The sequence below is a fragment of the Paramisgurnus dabryanus genome, chromosome 7 (genome assembly GCF_030506205.2).
Source record: "Paramisgurnus dabryanus chromosome 7, PD_genome_1.1, whole genome shotgun sequence".
Taxonomy (NCBI): domain Eukaryota; kingdom Metazoa; phylum Chordata; class Actinopteri; order Cypriniformes; family Cobitidae; genus Paramisgurnus; species Paramisgurnus dabryanus.
In genome coordinates, this window is record NC_133343.1 from 48,186,340 (window position 1) to 48,205,095 (window position 18,756).

Here is an 18,756-nt window from a genome sequence, read left to right on the forward strand (position 1 = left end):
AACCTATAAGCTTATATCGTCAAAACACCGCGAGAGCAATTTATAAAACATAAGGCTTGTTCGACTTCATGCGGCGCAGCAAGAATCAACAGTCGGATGACGTCAAAGTACCGCGAGAGTGATTCTCAAAACCATACAGAGGAGTCTGCTTTTAAATCGCTCTCGCGAAACTTTGACGTCATCCGCCGGTCAACAGAAGTTATCACTAAACGTGACCTGCTAAAACGACTTGTACTGCAGTCTGCTGAAATGACCAATACTTGTCCAAAACATCACTTAGTTAGATTTTTCATTTGGAACTTTTAGAAAACATGTTAAAATAGTCTGAAGTATCACGAAAAGTGTCACTTGAAAACGCTGAGCCCCTTACGAATTAAAGCTAACTTAATAACCCCCAACAAACTTACCTCGTGGCCCACCACTTCGATCTGGAGGAGTCGTGTTCTGGCTTGATGACGGCTTTTCTGAATTCCCACTTTGCCTCTCTAACGCTTGGGCAGCTTCTCGGAGCAGCTGTGGCACAGACTTCTCCATGCTTCTTTCTATGTTTGGCGCCTAATATTGAAATACATTGAGAAAGGCAACGCAAGCCCCTCCCCTACGCGACGATTGACCGGCGGGGGCGTGGTCGGCCGAAATGCATTTTCAAATCCACATTGAATTTTGCTGCAGCCATCGCGGGGGTTTCATGGAAATGTAATGTTTCGACGTCTTGACTGTGAGTGTCAATGCATTTCAAACTAAATACATTTAAATCACCATTTTGCTACCCAGTTTGAATGAGCAATTATTCAAATGCCAGTCCATTTCTGATAATGCATTTTGATGGTGTCGAAAAAGTATATTGGAATGTCAATGCTTTTGGCTCGGAATGCATTTTTAAATCCGTGTAGAATTTTGCTACATCCATCGCGCTTTTTGACAATGAAAATGCAATCCCAAGTTTCCCACCCGTAAATGTAAATGCATTTAGGGAAATTTACATTTAAATGATAATTTTGCTACAGTTTTTGCTTGACAATGTGAAACACATTATATCAGTTCGGGCAATACATTTCCATTTCAATTTTGCAACTTCTATAGCATTAAAATATGTATTTAAAACAGGGCTGTAGAAAATGGAAAATGAATTACATTTTCATTTCTATTTTGCACCAAGGATTGCACATACATGCATGGAAAATGTAAACTTAAATACAGAAATGCATTGTGATTTTACATATTGCATTGTCATATTGCATATTACATTCTAAATTGAATTATGCTACCCATATGCTTCCATACGTGTTTAGCGTTACAGAGCTGTTACAAAGTCATGCAGTCCTGTTTGATAATCCGCACCGCTGTGATTGACCGAACACCTGACTGGACCAGTTATCCGACATCAGCAGCAATTTTATTTCACACTCGTACCATTTGACAAAGACTGTGACCCCGAGCCGGTCACAACGCAAATCGCGCAGTTAAATATAAACCTTTAACGGTCTTCAGACAGATCTTAAACACAAATAAGCACGGGACATTTAAAAACGAGTCGAATTTTGGTCTTGAATGTTAGACCCGCATTTTACTCTTGTCTATTGAGTCCCGACCTGCATCTACAACACAAATGACACCCGAATAGTCTATTATTACACCCGTTAGATCAAATATTATGCGGTTCATCCGCGGGTACCCCGACCCTGCTGTTTCGTCTGAAAACAGATAAAACAGTCTCACCGTCTGCCTCAAGTTTCTATTTCCAACGTTCTTCTCTTCCACGGGAATAATGTAAGTTTCCTTACAAACAGATTCGACTATTAATGTCTTGCAGTTGCATATAAGTAGTATTCAGTATTTAGCCTTTTGTTTTTGGACAAATATCTTATAATTTAATGTGAAACTTTGTGAGTGTCGATCTAAAGCACAGAAGATTTACTGACAGCTGAGCGGTCAGCAGTGCGCGCTTATAGCCTATTCTGAATAACTAATGGCCAGATAAGTTGATAATATGAGTACAGTGATTCCAAATGAATGTCCAAAAAACTCGTAATATGTTAAATCAAAAGTTTAATAATGTCTTTTCTCGCAGCCCTGCGCTGTGTTGGTGTAACTTAGATATGCGCGGGTGAACATCATATGCGTGATGACCTTGCAGCTTCCCAGTCGGCATTTCAACGTTGATTCAACGTTGAATCAACGTCAGGTACCAACGTTGAATCAACGTTGGATTACCTTTCGGTTTTGCAAAAAATTTCAACGTTGAAATCACGACGTTGTTTCAACGTCACACTTTCAACATAGGTGAATTATGGTTGATATCATGACGCAATTTCAACCTTCTATTTCCTTGTTGTTTTTAACACTAAATATAGATTTTTACTTTACACTGCAATACTCACTAAATTATTTACTGTAAACGTGTCATTTTTAGTGCAATTATCATATGAATGCAACTTGCTATGCATAACTTACAGTACAACCCCATTCATAAAACTAAACACTTAAGGAAGGTAAAGTTTAAATGTGGACAAATAAGATGGCAGGTGCCTACCCTTTCCAAATAAACATGAAAGCAGCTGTTAAAATATTTTTTATGGAAAAAAAAAAAAACTCTTACAAACAGTTAGGTTTCCAGTTAGTAGTGCATAAGTGGAATTTTCTAAATATATAATAAAGTCATAAAATATGAAACAAAATCATGTTTAAAAGTCATTTTATTAATCTGAATAGAAAAACTGCAAATATGAATTTTGTTGTTGGTTTAGTTGACAGTCTTCTTATGGCCACCACCCCCCATCTATTCTGGCTCATGCTGTACTTAATACGATGACAGCATCTAAGGAGGGAAAAAAACAAGATATTTAATTTTCAAAAAATGCTGCATTTTAGCCCATGTACAAAAAAATCTTGTTATTGCACATCAGGGCAAGATGCGTTTTCTTTGATAGTCTGACTTGAAACATTGCATAGCCATCTGATGAAAGAACAAAGCTGTTGTGTTTACGAAGATGACAATGAGGTTCAATTAATATAATCTACAGTGCATTCAGAAATCATACACCTTTCACTTTCAATTTTATGTTGTTGCATGATACTGTAATTGTTTAGATATTTTTACAAAGTAACAACAGGATTTTAGAAACTTTTGCAAATGTATGAAAAAAGAAAACATATCATATTTACATTATACATAATCAGACCCTTTGCAACAACTGAGGTTGCAGAGATGTTTCTACACCTTAAATCGTCCTGATGAACACAAAGATTTTTTAAGGAATGTCTGCAACCAAACTGACCAGAAGCACCATTGACTTACATAGTAGGATAAAAGAATACTATGGTAGTGAATGGTGCTTCTGATCGATGTGGTTACAAATGAATCCAATACTGAACGCTTAAGTGATATTAACTTTATATTTTCAACATCCCCAAATGAGATGCTTAACAAAGCAAACACTGACAGGTTGCTTTATGTTTGGGTCAAACAGCCTTTTGTGTAGTCCCTTACCAATGAAATCGAAGATGGACTTCAGAACTTCTGGATTGTCTGTGTAAGCCTTTAAACTCGCCCAGACCAGCAAGGCATCTTGTTAGCAGACATCCTGACCTGATCAAAAACTTTTGATTAGGAGATGTTCTAATCCTATTTTTAATATATGTTTTACAAACTTACCACAGGTGATCTGGCAAAGAGACTTACGAAACAGCATCTTCCCAAATCTCCTCTTCAGGTTCATCTTAGCGATCATTGCATTTGATAAAGTTTGGAAAAAGAAAAACAAATTTCATTAGTATAGAAATATAAATGTAATCTTGTGGTAAGAAATACAGAAAACTGTGGCCCAAGTACAACTTTTAAATAAATTAAGAATGTTTACATTTTTTGTCAACACTATTCATTACCTTTTAAGAAGGAATGATATGGGGATCTGAAAAGACACACTACTTCACCTCTCTGTATTTTATCACACGTCTTCAAATTGCATGTTGATCTGCCTACAATTTAAAACACATAATAAAATAAAAACAAGTCATAGCCCCTTTTAAAAAGAAAACATAAATTGTGAAATACAAAACACTGCATCTTAATTATTAGGATTAGTAGAATTTGATTTGGTTACAAAACAAATATTAAATGCATTGTAAGGTTTTAGGGGAGACGCTTCACAAAAAAGAAATGGTAAATTACGAATTTCTATTACAACATGGTATCTTGGTGGTGCATTACCAGGGTAGGTGGTAGCTCATTGACAATTAAAAAAATTATGATTAAAGCCATAATACATAAAGATAAGAACAAATAAATGCTGTCATGTACACCACCACAAAGACCCATTTTTTTCTGTCAATATGAAGCCTCTATAAAACTTGCATCACCATCCACTCTGAACACTGGATTAACTTTTGTCTCTGTATACTGAAAACAAAGTGTTTGAAATATGTAGGCCTGCATACTGTAGAAGGAATAGTGGCATAGAAAAGAAATTAATTGCTGTGCTGAAAAGTAACCATTGTATCCTAAATTAGTTTCTTATATTTTCCTAATGACAATGATAAACCAGTCTTGAGAAACAAGTAGCAGGTGTTTTTAAAAAGCCACTCTCAATTCTCACCTGTGAAGTTTCTTGTGTGTCATTCTGTTTCTGATCTGACAACCCTTGCTGTCTGTTTCTTGTTCAATCTTGACAAAATATAAAAAAGTAAAATTAGTGCAATATTGGAAGAGAATTCTATAATGACTTTTATCAGAACATGAATACATACACTTGCATACTGCATTTAAGTATATACTGTAGAATAGCAGGGTTAACACAACATTACCTGATCCAGATGTAGTGGCTGTTGATGCATGAAAATCTCAGCATTGACAAGATCATCATCACTATTCTAATTTGAAGAGCTCTGATAACGAAGACATTACAAAAGAATTATAAAAATATACTAAAAACAAGAGCACATTTGTCTAGATAACCATTATTTTCTATTTCCATTAAAACTTGCTAACTACTCAACAAGTAAGCAAAATTACACCGTTACAATGTATTTCAATTCGAATAGAACATGCAAACTTACACGACATGATATTTTCGTACAAAGGAGTTAATTTAAGTGTTTCATGCCGCTTAAAATCATGGATACTGCGCGAATGACCGCAGGTGCGATCATAAGCGTAACATGTAATTGACTGATTGCCATGGAAACATGAGGGTCACGTCGACTATCTTGTCCCTTTTAATTTTATAACTGCATTTATACACATTACCCCGTCGAGAAAACCTCAGCATGATTAATATTGGATTCGACGCCCATGTTATCACGTCATCAATAAGTTTGGATTAATGTCATTAACACGAACTGCTAAACGTATCCGTTATTGCGAATTCGTGAGCCATAAAACCAACATCTCATCTAAGTTTTAACACTTTATCAGTAATATGAATTTAAGAAACTAAGCAGCTTAACACTGACCGGACCGCACCGCACTCGAGCTGCTCCTCCTTACAAAAGGCTGATAGGTGTCTGTGGCGCCTGTAAGACCTCTCGGATATAAGTTACGCTGACTGAACTACGAAATCAACACTTTTTCACCGAAGTTGTCCAAAAAAGCCCCTACATTTATAACTAGTTGCTTTTCTGAAGCAAAAACCAAGTGGTTAAGTTGATAACACCACACCTCATATTAATTTATTAATATTCATAATAACGAAGTCCGATTTCGGCGGGAACATCCCGTGGACTAGTAAAGTAACTACTATAACGAATACATTCGCAACTAACAGAAAAAACCCCGCTTTGGCATCGTGCTTTTTTGTCATACCACTTTGTATATGTGAATAAAATAACGTTATACGTTTACATTGACTTATATTTCCTTACCTCTTCTTTCTCTGAAGCATTTTCTCATGTGATATGCAAGATCTCTTCTTCTTCTTCTTCTTATGTTTGGCGGGTGGCATACAACGTTAAGGTGCTACGCAAGATCTCGCAGACAGCCGTTAAAACAGTCCAGTCTCGTGTAATCTCGCGAGATTACCTCGATACCTGTATATTCAATTATTTGTTACATTTTTTTATAATTTCATCAATTTTATAAAATGAGTTTTTAAATTTTTTTTCTGAATGATTCACATATTATAAAACATTATTTTATTGTCTCTCTGCAACCATTTACTTCACTGTTGTTTCAACGTTGTTTCAACGTTGAATCAACGTTGAACAAACAACTGACGTTATTTCAACCAAATTTCAACGTTGATTTTTAAGCATTTTATTAACCTTTTTCAACCGTTTACCATTCACCGTTGTTTCAACGTTGTTTCAACGTTGAACAAACAACTGACCTAATTTCAACCAAATTTCAACGTTGAAGGTCGGTCATATGCCCGCTGGGTTAAATTACCCTAAATTTATAGTCATAAAGATAAAAGTAAAACAACATTCGAAACTTCAAATGATGTATTTTTATTTGTGTAAACTCACAATAAGGAGAAAACCTTGTGCTTATTTATAATCATTAAAAACATGACGTGCTTTCTGCTGCTTTAGAGCGCGTCACAAAAAAAGAACAGAAACTTTTTTATTCGTTTTGTCAATTTAATAATTTAATAATTATTTAAGTGCAACATATTTCGTATAGGCTTATTTATTTTATTATTATTTCTCAAAACAGAGACGTAGCTTAATCATCCTCTGTTGATTTAAATCTATTTGTGCATGAAACTAAACCCATGGAGGAAATTATTATATTTTAGAAGATTTATTTATAAATGAGTGAACAACGCGAATCCAGAAAGCAATTTATTTCTAGACAGCCAGTCTGGCAGAGCGGACATTTCAGTTGCTTTTTTGCGAGCTGCCGCTGTGGGTTTTGTCTAGAAGGTATACAGCAAATGCCGAAAAGTTAAGGATTAGATTTGGAGGTAGGATTATTAGGATGAAAACAGCGGTTCTGGCTAAATTAGATACAAATACATCCTACAATCGTGTGAAATTTTGTGTTTAGAGTTGGGTTTGGTTGAAGGATTAGGATAAAACAGTGCTCATATAACGAGATTTCGTTTGCTGTATCCCTTCTATCCACAACCGCAGGCGTGGCAGGGATGTTTTAGGAGTGGCGGGCCGCCACGGTTGAATGTATATAGCGGAAACACTGCTATATGTCCATCTGTTGAGAAGATGCACTCCGACCGCACTGATGTCCCAGGGAAACTCGGGTACTTCGTTGCCAGCTGCGTATTTCGTACTGCCAATCTTCCATCACAAAAGCGGGTTGCTGTCAGCTCGCAAGGGTGGCTCCTTGTCATAACTCCTTCATCTCCTGTAACGTCACAATTTCAACGCTCTCTCGTGTTGCACAGGTTTATTGACGTTGTCCTCCATTTTCTTTGCAAAACACTAGATGCAGCGATTGAAAGCGTGAAACTATAGGTGCGTAAAATTGCTGGGTATTTTCTGTCTAGCTTTCGCACACCTACTGCACTTTCGGAATATTTATTTTCTTTTTCTGCTTGTTTGTGAGTTTTGTTACATCTATATTTTTAACTGTTTAATTATTTTAAAATTAATAGTGTACATATTTGGTTAAAATCGATTGCCTATTTTCGTTTTCGAAACTTTTTTTGGTTGGTCCGATCGATTGTGCAATCGATTTTCGAACGAAAAGTGACAGCCCTACTTTGAACATTTGCAATGCAGTAATGAATGTAAATATACTGTAAGTAACTTTTATTCAGTGTTGCATGCACTGCAGGAATGTAAACATGTGGCTTTGAACATTTACCATGCAGTAATGTATTTAAATATACTGTAAATAATTTTCATACAGTGTTGCATGCACTGCATGAATGTAAAACTAAATGACTTTGAACATTTACATTGCAGTTATGTATGTAATATACTGTAAATACCTGCCTACACTTCAGAAATGTAAACATGTAAATATAAATAACTAACAAGCAAACAGATGTGTCAAGGCTGTAGCCAAATAGTTGCAGAGGTTGTAGTTATGGGGCATCTTGATAGCGATTAAGGTTGCGTGTTGTTGCTGCTGGTATGACAGCACACTTCAATACTAAACTCTGCCAAAGCCAAAATCCACCAAAGAATTGACATGTGACATCCTGATAGTGGTGACCGAAGGGGCTACAGCACTGGCAAAGTCCTTAAATGCCTCTGCTACTTGGAGGACTGTGAGGTCAGGCAGCTTACAGGTGACACTCTTTTAAGAGGTACTCCTGAAATGAAAAAGGTCAAATCCTATCCTAAAAATTACCATTGTTCTGGGTTTGTGTCAGCTCTCCTCCGTTTCAGTACAGCTGTGAACTTCACTGATGCCAAGCTCTGATCGAGTAGTGCAACAGTGTGCTGTCCCAGCAACACAAGAACAACTGCTCTGTGACAGTATTACACAACAAGAGTGAGAGTCCTTTAATACAGTGAATAAATAACATTAAACAATATCAAGAATTAAGAATCAATGTTTTATGTAAACTGATTCTAAATATGACACATGTAAACTCTATTTACTAGGCTACTGTCATTAAACTGAAGCACTTATGAACAGATTTAGCCTGTCTATGCACAGATGTATAACCCACAAAAACATCTGCTTAAAATGTATTTTAGCTGTCTTTTGTGTTTTCATATACACTCAGTTTATGTTGTTTGACTTTCTCATCGACCTGAAACAAGTCGCCCTCACCCTGATCTCTCATGCAGTGACCTGATCCTTACTGAAAAACTATCATAGTCAATCTCATTCCTGTACGTACATTGCAAAAACAAACACTTTAGGCATAACATAAAGACTATATTGTAAGTGTTTACTATTTAACCAAATAGGGTTACACTTTATTTTGATAGTCCAGTTTAGATATTCTACTAACTATAAACAACTTTGCAACTACATGTCAACTAACTTTCAATAATTTGCAACTATACGTCAACTAACTGTCATTAGTGTATTAGTAGACTGTAAGAGTTGGGGTTAGGGAAGAGGTTTGGGTTAGTGGAATAAGTTGACATGCACCTGCAAAGATACATAGTCAGTTGAAAGTCTGTTGAGATATCATCACAATAAAGTGTTAGTAGATATTAAGCAGACAGTCTACTAATTCTCTAAAGATTGGTAGTTGATAAGTAGTTGCAAAGTTACTTATAATTAGTAAAATGTCTAAAGTGGACTATCGAAATAAAGTGTTACCCTAAATAGATTGTGGCTGCAGCTACAGAAGTTTAATGGTTTACACCTAGCCTTGCATATTTTGCACAATTAAAGTAATAATTTCTGATTTTATATATTTTTGTAATGTACATATTTATATGAAGTTGATGATGATTTGTATTGGATGGACTTAATTTCCCATGATGCATCTGTCACACATTGGAATGTATTGGATGGACTCAATCTCCCATGATGCATCTATGTCACTTCCTGTTAAATGTTTGGTGAATCTTAGTGATGGCCAAATGAGGCTTCCTGAACCACTGAGGCTTTCCAGCCCATTAGTTTGCCAAAAGGTTCAGTTACCCAAAGCCTCGTGAACAGTGTGCTCTCTAGTGACACCTGCTGTGGAAAGCAATGTATTGCACACAAATCTATTCATTCTGAGCAACTAAATTGTAATGGTCTGGGCTTTATCTATTGCCTGTGTATTAAATAAAGTATTTTACTCTGCTAGTGTTAAACTATGTACACACAACTCATACATACACAACTTTGTGTTCAACTGTTCAGTGGTTCTTTGGGTTATTGATAACCGTGAAAGCCCGGAATGAGTGTAAATAAATTATTATGAGTGCAGTGCTTTCTGGGAATGCAATAGTGCAATGCTTATTGAACTGAGGGGTGCAATAGTGCAATGCTTATGGGACTGGAAGTGTGAAACAGCAAACTGCAACACGGAAAAGTGTTTACTGGTTTTTATTTAAAACAAAAGTTTTTTACAGAATTTGGATTGAAGCGGTTTCTCTTTTTAGAAAGCTCCTCTCAGACCTTAGGAAACACCCTTTCACAGGGCACTGATGATGCTGGGCAACATAAGGTCAGTGCCAGCTTATATAAATTGGGATATTGGAGCTTCTGTTTGTTTCAATATCCCAATGGATCCTCAGTCCTCCTAGGCCATCCCTAATACAGTCTAGTCTTATAATAATAATAATAATAATAACAGCAATGCTATATATAATAATAAAACTACTACTAATATAGGCTAATATATAGCAAAATAATTACGTATTATACGTATTAGAACTAGATATATGCTAATTTACTAATAATCTACTTTCCTAGGCTATGTATAATTTACTCTAATAATAGTCTAAACTAAGTGTAATATAATATATAATAAAGGCTATGATATATAATGATAACTATACTACAAACTCACTAAAAACTCGCCACTACGTACAACCAAAACCTCAACACCAATGCAAACGTACTGCAAAACCCTCGTCAAGAGGCGCGAGTTTCGAACCATTTGTATCCGAAGGCGATACTCAGAGTGAAGCAATGACGTATTCAACAGAAAACGATGCCTCGTTTGTCATCGTCATGTGATTTTCACGGAAACGATACAAGCCTCGAATCGGGGCTTCATCTGGAACAACGCCCCTTTTTGCTCGACACAAGCTCTGGAGCTTCGCTTCAGATGTCACATCACTAGTGAATCTAATGAATTAGCTGGTGAGCCTACAGAGGGTAAGCTACCTGTTTGAGGTGCTGCATGCTTCACTGTGTCTCATGTCATGTGTACAAAGGTTTATATTGTTTATGGTCAACTCAACAATGAATTGTGACATCCTCTTTTGGTTTACAAGCCGGTAAAGTGGTATGTTATGCTTTATTTCGGTTATTTTAATAATGATTGACATTGTGTTTGGGTTTATGAATGTATGATTGACGGTGGTATGTTGTCTTGTGTTTGTGTAGTTCTACGTTGTTTATGTTTCCTTGTTGGAGAAATAAAACATCAGTTTGGAGAACCTGAGGGCTATTACATAAAACTCGCTTGGAAAAGCGAGGATTAAAGTTACAAACCTGACTTGAACTAACCTAACAAATGGGGCGAGGCTTAAGCGGTTTCAAAAAAGGTAAATGAAGTTTACGCAATCCAACTAATTTGATCCAGATTTCCCTAGTCAAGATAATTGCGCGTGCACGCTGTTCTTGAGCAGCCCTAGAGGTCAAGCATGGATCAAATCGATCAAAGTTAAAGAGAAAGCGGCAATTTGGGATAAAAACTTATAATTTTCAGTCATTAGTAAATTCTTCATAATACTGCTTCAATAATTAAACCCATGAAATAGCTTGAAAGTCCTTATCGATTAAATCCTTTCATGCAGCAACTAAATTAAAATATATTGTCATATTTTAAATAGATCACATAAAATGTCCGAAATAACGTCAGAAATGACAGCCTAGTGGTCAGTGCTCTCAACAGCGCATTCGGCAACCCGGGTTCAATCTCCATCAATGCTCATGTGGCTCTATTTTGCTTCCACTTTTTCTGCAGTTTTTTATATACTGTACTTTTTAAATATAACACAGATCTTAACTTTTAAAAGACAGTATGTAGGCTACTAAGTAACCTATATAATAAATACTTAGCAGATGAATGATTTTAATACATTTAACTTTAAATGTAACTTAAATGTAAAGTTTTTTTATTTAGGGGTACATTTCAAAAGCAACTTGAGTGGACAAAAAAGTAACAGGTGAAAATAAAACGTAAATATATTGTTCATAAGAAGTGTAGTTGATTTAAAGCTATGGTCTACGATTTCAAAGATTGTTCATTATTAATAAACTCGTTTAGATGCTGGTTATGGTTCTACAGTAAAATCCTAACAATATGAAGAGAAAAAAGATTAAAAAAAATCCATTCAGTCTATTGGGTGTACGGCAGCAGATAAATTGACCAATGTAAACTGTCCGGCTGGACAGCTTACATTGGTTAACTGCTCTCATCAAATCCCCGTACACTTGAAAATCCACCTCGCGATCGCGTCTCCACCCCATCGCACACCACCCCGCCCCTCTCGTGCCTGCGACAAATTTGTGTCAGTGTATGTTAGCTAGCGAAGCAGCAACATCTCACTAATGGAAAAAAAATAACCGACAGCAGCAAGCTTCTTGCCCTACAGTAAAGGTTAGAAGAAAAGGGAAGTCTGTAGAGGAAAGAGCAGAGGTAAAAAAAGTGTGAAAAACGCCGGACTCTAAGTAGAATCAATAAAGGGTCCGCAATTGACCGTTGGAGGAAGCTTCAGGGAGATTTGGGGCTGAAAACCGACGCCGACACGGCGGACTTTTTGTTGAACAGGTACGCGTCTATTTATACTTTTATTGTGTGAGGTTACATAAATATATTTTTATCAGTCTGACAACATGCTGCCGGTCGGCATTGGAATGTTAGCCGTTTAGCATCGCGTATCACGGGTCAAAGTAATTATATTTACAAAGATTGTGTGTGGTGTTACATAAATCTTTTTATCAGTCTGGCAACAACATGCTCATGCTGCCGGTCGGCATTGGAATGTAAGCCGTTTAGCATCGCGTATCACGGGTCAAAGTAATTATATTTACAAAGATTGTGTGTGGTGTTACATAAATCTTTTTATCAGTCTGGTAACAACATGCTCATGCTGCCGGTCAGCATTGGAATTTTAGCCGTTTAACATCGCATATCACGGGTCAAAGTAATTATATTTACAAAGATTGTGTGTGGTGTTACATAAATCTTTTTATCAGTCTGGCAACAACATGCTCATGCTGCCGGTCGGCATTGGAATGTTAGCCGTTTAGCATCACGTATCACGGGTCAAAGTAATTATATTTACAAAGATTGTGTGTGGTGTTACATAAATCTTTTTATCAGTCTGGCAACAACATGCTCATGCTGCCGGTCGGCATTGGAATGTTAGCCGTTTAGCATCGCGTATCACGGGTCAAAGTAATTATATTTACAAAGTCATTTCTTGAAGCTCAGGAGGGGAAACGTATGCCAAACGTTGTTGTGAATGTAAATAACGTCAATTGCAATCATAATTGTAATTGTTCATTCCTTCAAGGCTTTATGTGTTTACTGCTTGGTAAATCTCTGATCTGATGTTTACTACCGGTGATCAAAGCTTGAATGAGTGACGTTGTTCAGTTCGTTTTGCGGTGGGAGGGATCAGGTAGCACAGAGGGGCAGGATGAGTTTTTTAAAACTTACTAACCGTCTCAGGCTTTCTCAACCGATTTTCAACATCGTAGACTACAGCTTTAAGCATAATCTTATGCTAATCTCATAATTTTAGATGTTGACTGGCAGTGAGGAGAGCACTGGCATCTATCAGCAGCACAGCCTTACTCCTGCAGATGAACTGTTGTTCTTGAAAGAAAAAAATGGGGTCACTGAGAGCATGGTGGGTGGACAGCATCTGCATTTCTGAATTTACAGGAGTACAAGTACTGATTGTGTAAAATTATATATGTTATACATATTCTTGACCAGTCATTATTACTCAAAATATTTTTGATGGCAAATTATGAGTGCGTTATAGAGCCACAAGTCTATCATGTTAAGCCCTGGGAGTATGAGAGATTTTAAACCACTGGTTTTATTATCACACTGTTAAAATATTAGCTGTAGTTATGCATGCATGTTATTAACTGGCAACAGTTTGTTCAAAGATAAATGAACATTAAACATTAACACGTCTTTATCTTTACAGAATAAAACTTTAAAATAACAGCCTCATGCAAAGCATTCTGGGAACCAGAAATCCTAATCAACCTTTTTCTGTTATTTCCTTCATATTTTGGTTCCCAGAATGCTTTGCATGAGGCTGTTATTTTATAGTTTTATTCTGTATATAAAAAGACTTGTTAATGTTTAATGTTCATTTAACTTTGAACAAACTGTTGCCAGTAAATAACATACAGTCTTGTTCAAAATAATAGCAGTACAATGTGACTAACCAGAATAATCAAGGTTTTTAGTATATTTTTTATTGCTACGTGGCAAACAAGTTACCAGTAGGTTCAGTAGATTCTCAGAAAACAAATGAGACCCAGCATTCATGATATGCATGCTCTTAAGGCTGTGCAATTGGGCAATTAGTTGAAAGGGGTGTGTTCAAAAAAATAGCAGTGTGGCATTCAAACACTGAGGTCATCAATTTTGTGAAGAAACCGGTGTGAATCAGGTGGCCCCTATTTAAGGATGAAGCCAACACTTGTTGAACATGCATTTGAAAGCTGAGGAAAATGGGTCGTTCAAGACAATGTTCAGAAGAACAGGGTACTTTGATTAAATAGTTGATTGGAGAGGGGAAAACCTATAAAGAGGTGCAAAAAATGATAGGCTGTTCAGCTAAAATGATCTCCAATGCCTTACAATGGAGAGCAAAACCAGAGAGACGTGGAAGAAAACGGAAGACAACCATCAAAATGGATAGAAGAATAACCAGAATGGCAAAGGCTCAGCCAATGATCACCTCCAGGATGATCAAAGACAGTCTGGAGTTACCTGTAAGTACTGTGACAGTTAGAAGACGTCTGTGTGAAGCTAATCTATTTTCAAGAATCCCCCGCAAAGTCCCTCTGTTAAAAAAAAGGCATGTGCAGAAGAGGTTACAATTTGCCAAAGAACACATCAACTGGCCTAAAGAGAAATGGAGGAACATTTTGTGGACTGATGAGAATAACATTTTTCTTTTTGGGTCCAAGGGCCACAGGCAGTTTGTGAGACGACCCCCACACTCTGAATTCAAGCCACAGTACACAGTGAAGACAGTGAAGCATGGAGCATGATATGGGCATGTTTCTCCTACTATGGTGTTGGGCCTATTTATCGCATACCAGGGATCATGGATCAGTTTGCATATGTTAAAATACTTGAAGAGGTCATGTTGCCCTATGCTGAAGAGGACATGCCCTTGAAGTGGTTGTTTCAACAAGACAATGACCCAAAACACACTAGTAAACGGGCAAAGTCTTGGTTCCAAACCAACAAAATTAATTTTATGGAGTGGCCAGCCCAATCTCCAGACCTTAATCCAATTGAGAACTTGTGGGGTGATATCAAAAATGCTGTTTCTGAAGCAAAACCAAGAAATGTGAATGAATTGTTAAAGAATCATGGAGTGGAATAACAGCTGAGAGGTGCCACAAGTTGGTTGACTCCATGCCACACAGATGTCAAGCAGTTTTAAAAAACTGTGGTCATACAACTAAATATTAGTTTAGTGATTCACAGGATTGCTAAATCCCATAAATTTTTTTTTTGTACAAAATAGTTTTGAGTTTGTACAGTCTAAGGTAGACACTGCTATTTTTTTGAACACACCCCTTTCAACTAATTGCCCAATTGCACAGCCTTAAGAGCGTGCATATCATGAATGCTGGGTCTCATTTGTTTTCTGAGAATCTACTGAACCTACTGGTAACTTGTTTGCCACGTAGCAATAAAAATATACTAAAAACCTTGATTATTCTGGTTATTCACATTGTACTGCTATTATTTTGAACAAGACTGTACATTTAAATCCACAGTAAGTTACTGGCAAACAGCTGACAGTAATACTGTCATTTCTAAAGAACTTTTTTAACAATGTAGTGTTAGGTGTTGATTGATAAACAGAGTTTCATTAATGGTTTCAGGGTGAGGATTAGTTGAAGAGAGGCCTAAGATAAACACATTTATACTGTAAGTCTACAGTACAAGCCTACTTGTGTGGTGAACAATTATTGTCTGCAGGACACAAACAATCTTCTCTGGGATCACAGGCAAAAAAGAGTTTTAACTCATTACAACTAAATGCCAAGAGCATACCATCACATCATTATTGTGTTCCTTCAGACATGCAGACACCATAAATAATTTTTTACATTTCAAGAAAAATTTTACAACTAGAGAAAGATACAAATACTGTAGATCTTTAAAATAGTGTGCATTTTTATGCACACCAACCATAAAAATATTCATTGACTGTACTTGACTTGTGTGTGTTGTATATTTAAATTAAATCTCTTTTCTGTATGACAGACAATCTGAATTATATATATATATATATATATATATATATATATTTCATCAATAGGCCTACATTGCAATTGATTGTAGATTTAGATACATCTTAAATTTAGATTCAAATTTTACTGCTGTGACTATTATTCTTATTTTGTGGTAGTTAAGATTTTCATTTATATTCAACATTTGATAGGCCTATAACATACCATATTATGAAACACATGTCTATATTTTATTAATTATTATTGTAACAGAATTTATCAAGTTTAATATACAAGTTGATTTTCTTAAATTGTTCGATTAATAGTGGTTAATAAAGTCAAATAAAATGTCAAAGAGTCAGCTGTAATATCATTGCATTTACAGTCCAGTGTTAGTGAAAGTCTAGTTAAGCAACAAGTGAGGCTTACCCTGACAGTTAGCCTGCCCCGGACCAGGCTAGTTTGCAAGCATAAGTTTCCATAGTAACCGGGGTTGAACTAGTTCAAGTTTGTTTTATGAAACGAAATCCACCAGCAATAAGCCAGCCTTAACAAAATAAGCCTGGCTTATTCTGTAATCTAGTTTTATGAAATAGCCCTCTGGCCTTGGATTTGTGACTAAGAGCGGTACATAGATAAATAATACAAAGATTATTAACTGGTCAGAAACCGAGACGAGGATTTAGCATGAGTACTTAATGTACTCTCAAAGTTGTTGATTTAACTTTAAAAAAAAACTTCTCCTTCTTACTGTTAGGTAAGACAGTCTGTCTTGCAATACGATTAAAGTCAATCAGGTTAATCGCAGGAATCTCTTGTAAACAGCTAGTGTAATGTGTGTTATTTTAGCGATATTAAATTATTAAACAATATGAAATAAAGTAATACCTTACACGTCTATCGCGCACTTCGTTCGCCATGCTTGGTTGATGACGTGAAGCTTCCTTTCAGTTGATTGCGCAAAAGGTGTGCAAGGTTAGTAAAACCTCAATGATACAAAAATAAGAAATTAGTCACCTTTTGTAATAAGAACAAATGTCCCCGTTTTCTAGCAGTGACTGTGCTCTTTAAGTTAAAGGTTTAGTCCATTTCTCTTTTGTACTCTTCTGTTTATATATTTATACATACATACATACATACATAAATAAGATATAAGAGATGTATAAGATTTTAAATAATCACACACACTTACCATAAACTAACAGTTCGAATAGAGCCTTCATTCTATCAAGGCATTTTTGAGAATTCTCTGACAGCTGCCATTTTGGCTGGATGACTTGTGCGGACCAAGTTTTTTGCTTCTTCATTTTTTTTCCAATGAAGACTATGGCCTTGTACCCCAATGTGTTTAACTTTTCGACCTGAAAATAAAGATATGTATTATATATACAAATATAAGCAATTATAAATGTCTGAAACATTGTGTGCTGTAATTATTTAAATAATAACTACAGATGTTAAACACATACCAAAACAGATGCCTCGTCAATAACATGAGAGGTGGTTTGGTTTTTGTTTTTGTTTTTCAACCACGTCTCCTTCCTGGCCTCAAATTTCAGAAGTTTTTTTTGCCAGTCTTTGCTTTCTTGGCTGTACTGACTGGCAATATTTGCAGGTCTTGGTGGCCACACCAATAGCTGCTTTGCAGCTCGCGCATGTTGTTATAGTTGACCCTCATGGCATCTTACAAGTAGAATATAAAACAATCATTTAACAACCAAAGTGACTGCAAACACTTAACTGCATTATTAAAGTGTTACAAAAAATGTTTGTAATTTGGCCTAAGCATGAACAGTAATGTCATCAACACTTCATGTGTGTTTCATATTTTCAAACACGATACAGCACGACATATATATATATATATTAGTTTATTTTGCGCTCAAATGACTACATTCCTGCCCTTGAGCCTGTGCCAGCTGTTACAGTGCATTGTGGGAGTATGAGTGAGTGGTGGCAGTGAGATTTACCGCGGGCCATTAATAATAGACGTGTGAAAAATCAGCTATATATGCCTTTATTCTATATCGCTCAGCCCTACTACAGATTCAATGCAACAATAAAAACAAATTTGCGTGTAACTTATATGATTTTACCGCTATAAGTTTTATTGTACGTACATCATTTTGATTCTGCTGCAGTGATGTGAATTTGAAATCAAGAAAGTTTTCAACTTATCATATCACTCTGACCTCGATTAGCAGATTGCTGCCAATTGCAGCTAACGTTAAATGCGGTGGTGAATATAATGTTGGTGATAAATAATTAACGAATTATGGCTTATGGGTTACAGCACTAAGCAACTTTATTAATCGGGTTCCGTTAGCATGCTGATAGAATGCGTATTCATTACTTACCTTTGAGGATGTAACTTACAGAATGGTGGTGGGGAGAGTGAATCTGCTGACCCTTGTGATACGTTTCACTCACGTGTCAATCAGCGACCTCTTGCAATACGTGCCCACACATAAAAACGTGATACCACTTTTGTGACATTGTTACATTTAAATTAGGGCGCGCTCCACGGCAAACTGTCTGCTGCGGGCTTCATTACATTTCAAAGGTCGACTGTCTCGTAACATGAAACCCAAGGACAACTGTTTTAGGCATATTATAATATTATAATTGTCACAGGTCGGGGCGGACCACTGATCTAACAAGCCACTTCCCTTCCTCTAGTTTCCACCTTTAGGAGGTCCCAAAGCCAACCCAATGACCAGACAACACAAGTACAGGTAAGTATAAAAAATATAACTTTAATTAAATTAAGAGGTATA

At 36.3% G+C, this 18,756-nt stretch overlaps 1 protein-coding gene and 1 long non-coding RNA gene across 3 annotated transcripts in view; both read right to left on the minus strand.

The window, feature by feature from the left end:
- Positions 1–1,027, minus strand: part of LOC135735394 (uncharacterized) — a 32,885-nt gene extending 31,858 nt beyond the window's left edge. Inside the window, exon 1 of the mRNA XM_065253850.2 lies at positions 408–1,027. Coding sequence (XP_065109922.1) covers positions 408–534 — 127 coding nt within the window. The 5' untranslated portion in view covers positions 535–1,027. The remainder of the gene's footprint in view (positions 1–407) is intronic.
- A 1,670-nt stretch (positions 1,028–2,697) lies between these two features.
- Positions 2,698–5,739, minus strand: LOC135735393 (uncharacterized). Of its 2 annotated transcripts, none has more exons than XR_010527549.2 (7): positions 5,452–5,739; positions 4,804–4,884; positions 4,596–4,663; positions 3,934–3,978; positions 3,656–3,719; positions 3,491–3,589; positions 2,698–2,818 (listed from the first exon to the last, which is right to left on the minus strand). It is a non-coding gene; the product is annotated as an uncharacterized lncRNA (long non-coding RNA). The 2 variants fall into 2 exon arrangements; XR_010527548.2 differs by having other exon boundaries at positions 3,886–3,978.
- Positions 5,740–18,756: the final 13,017 nt, after the last annotated feature.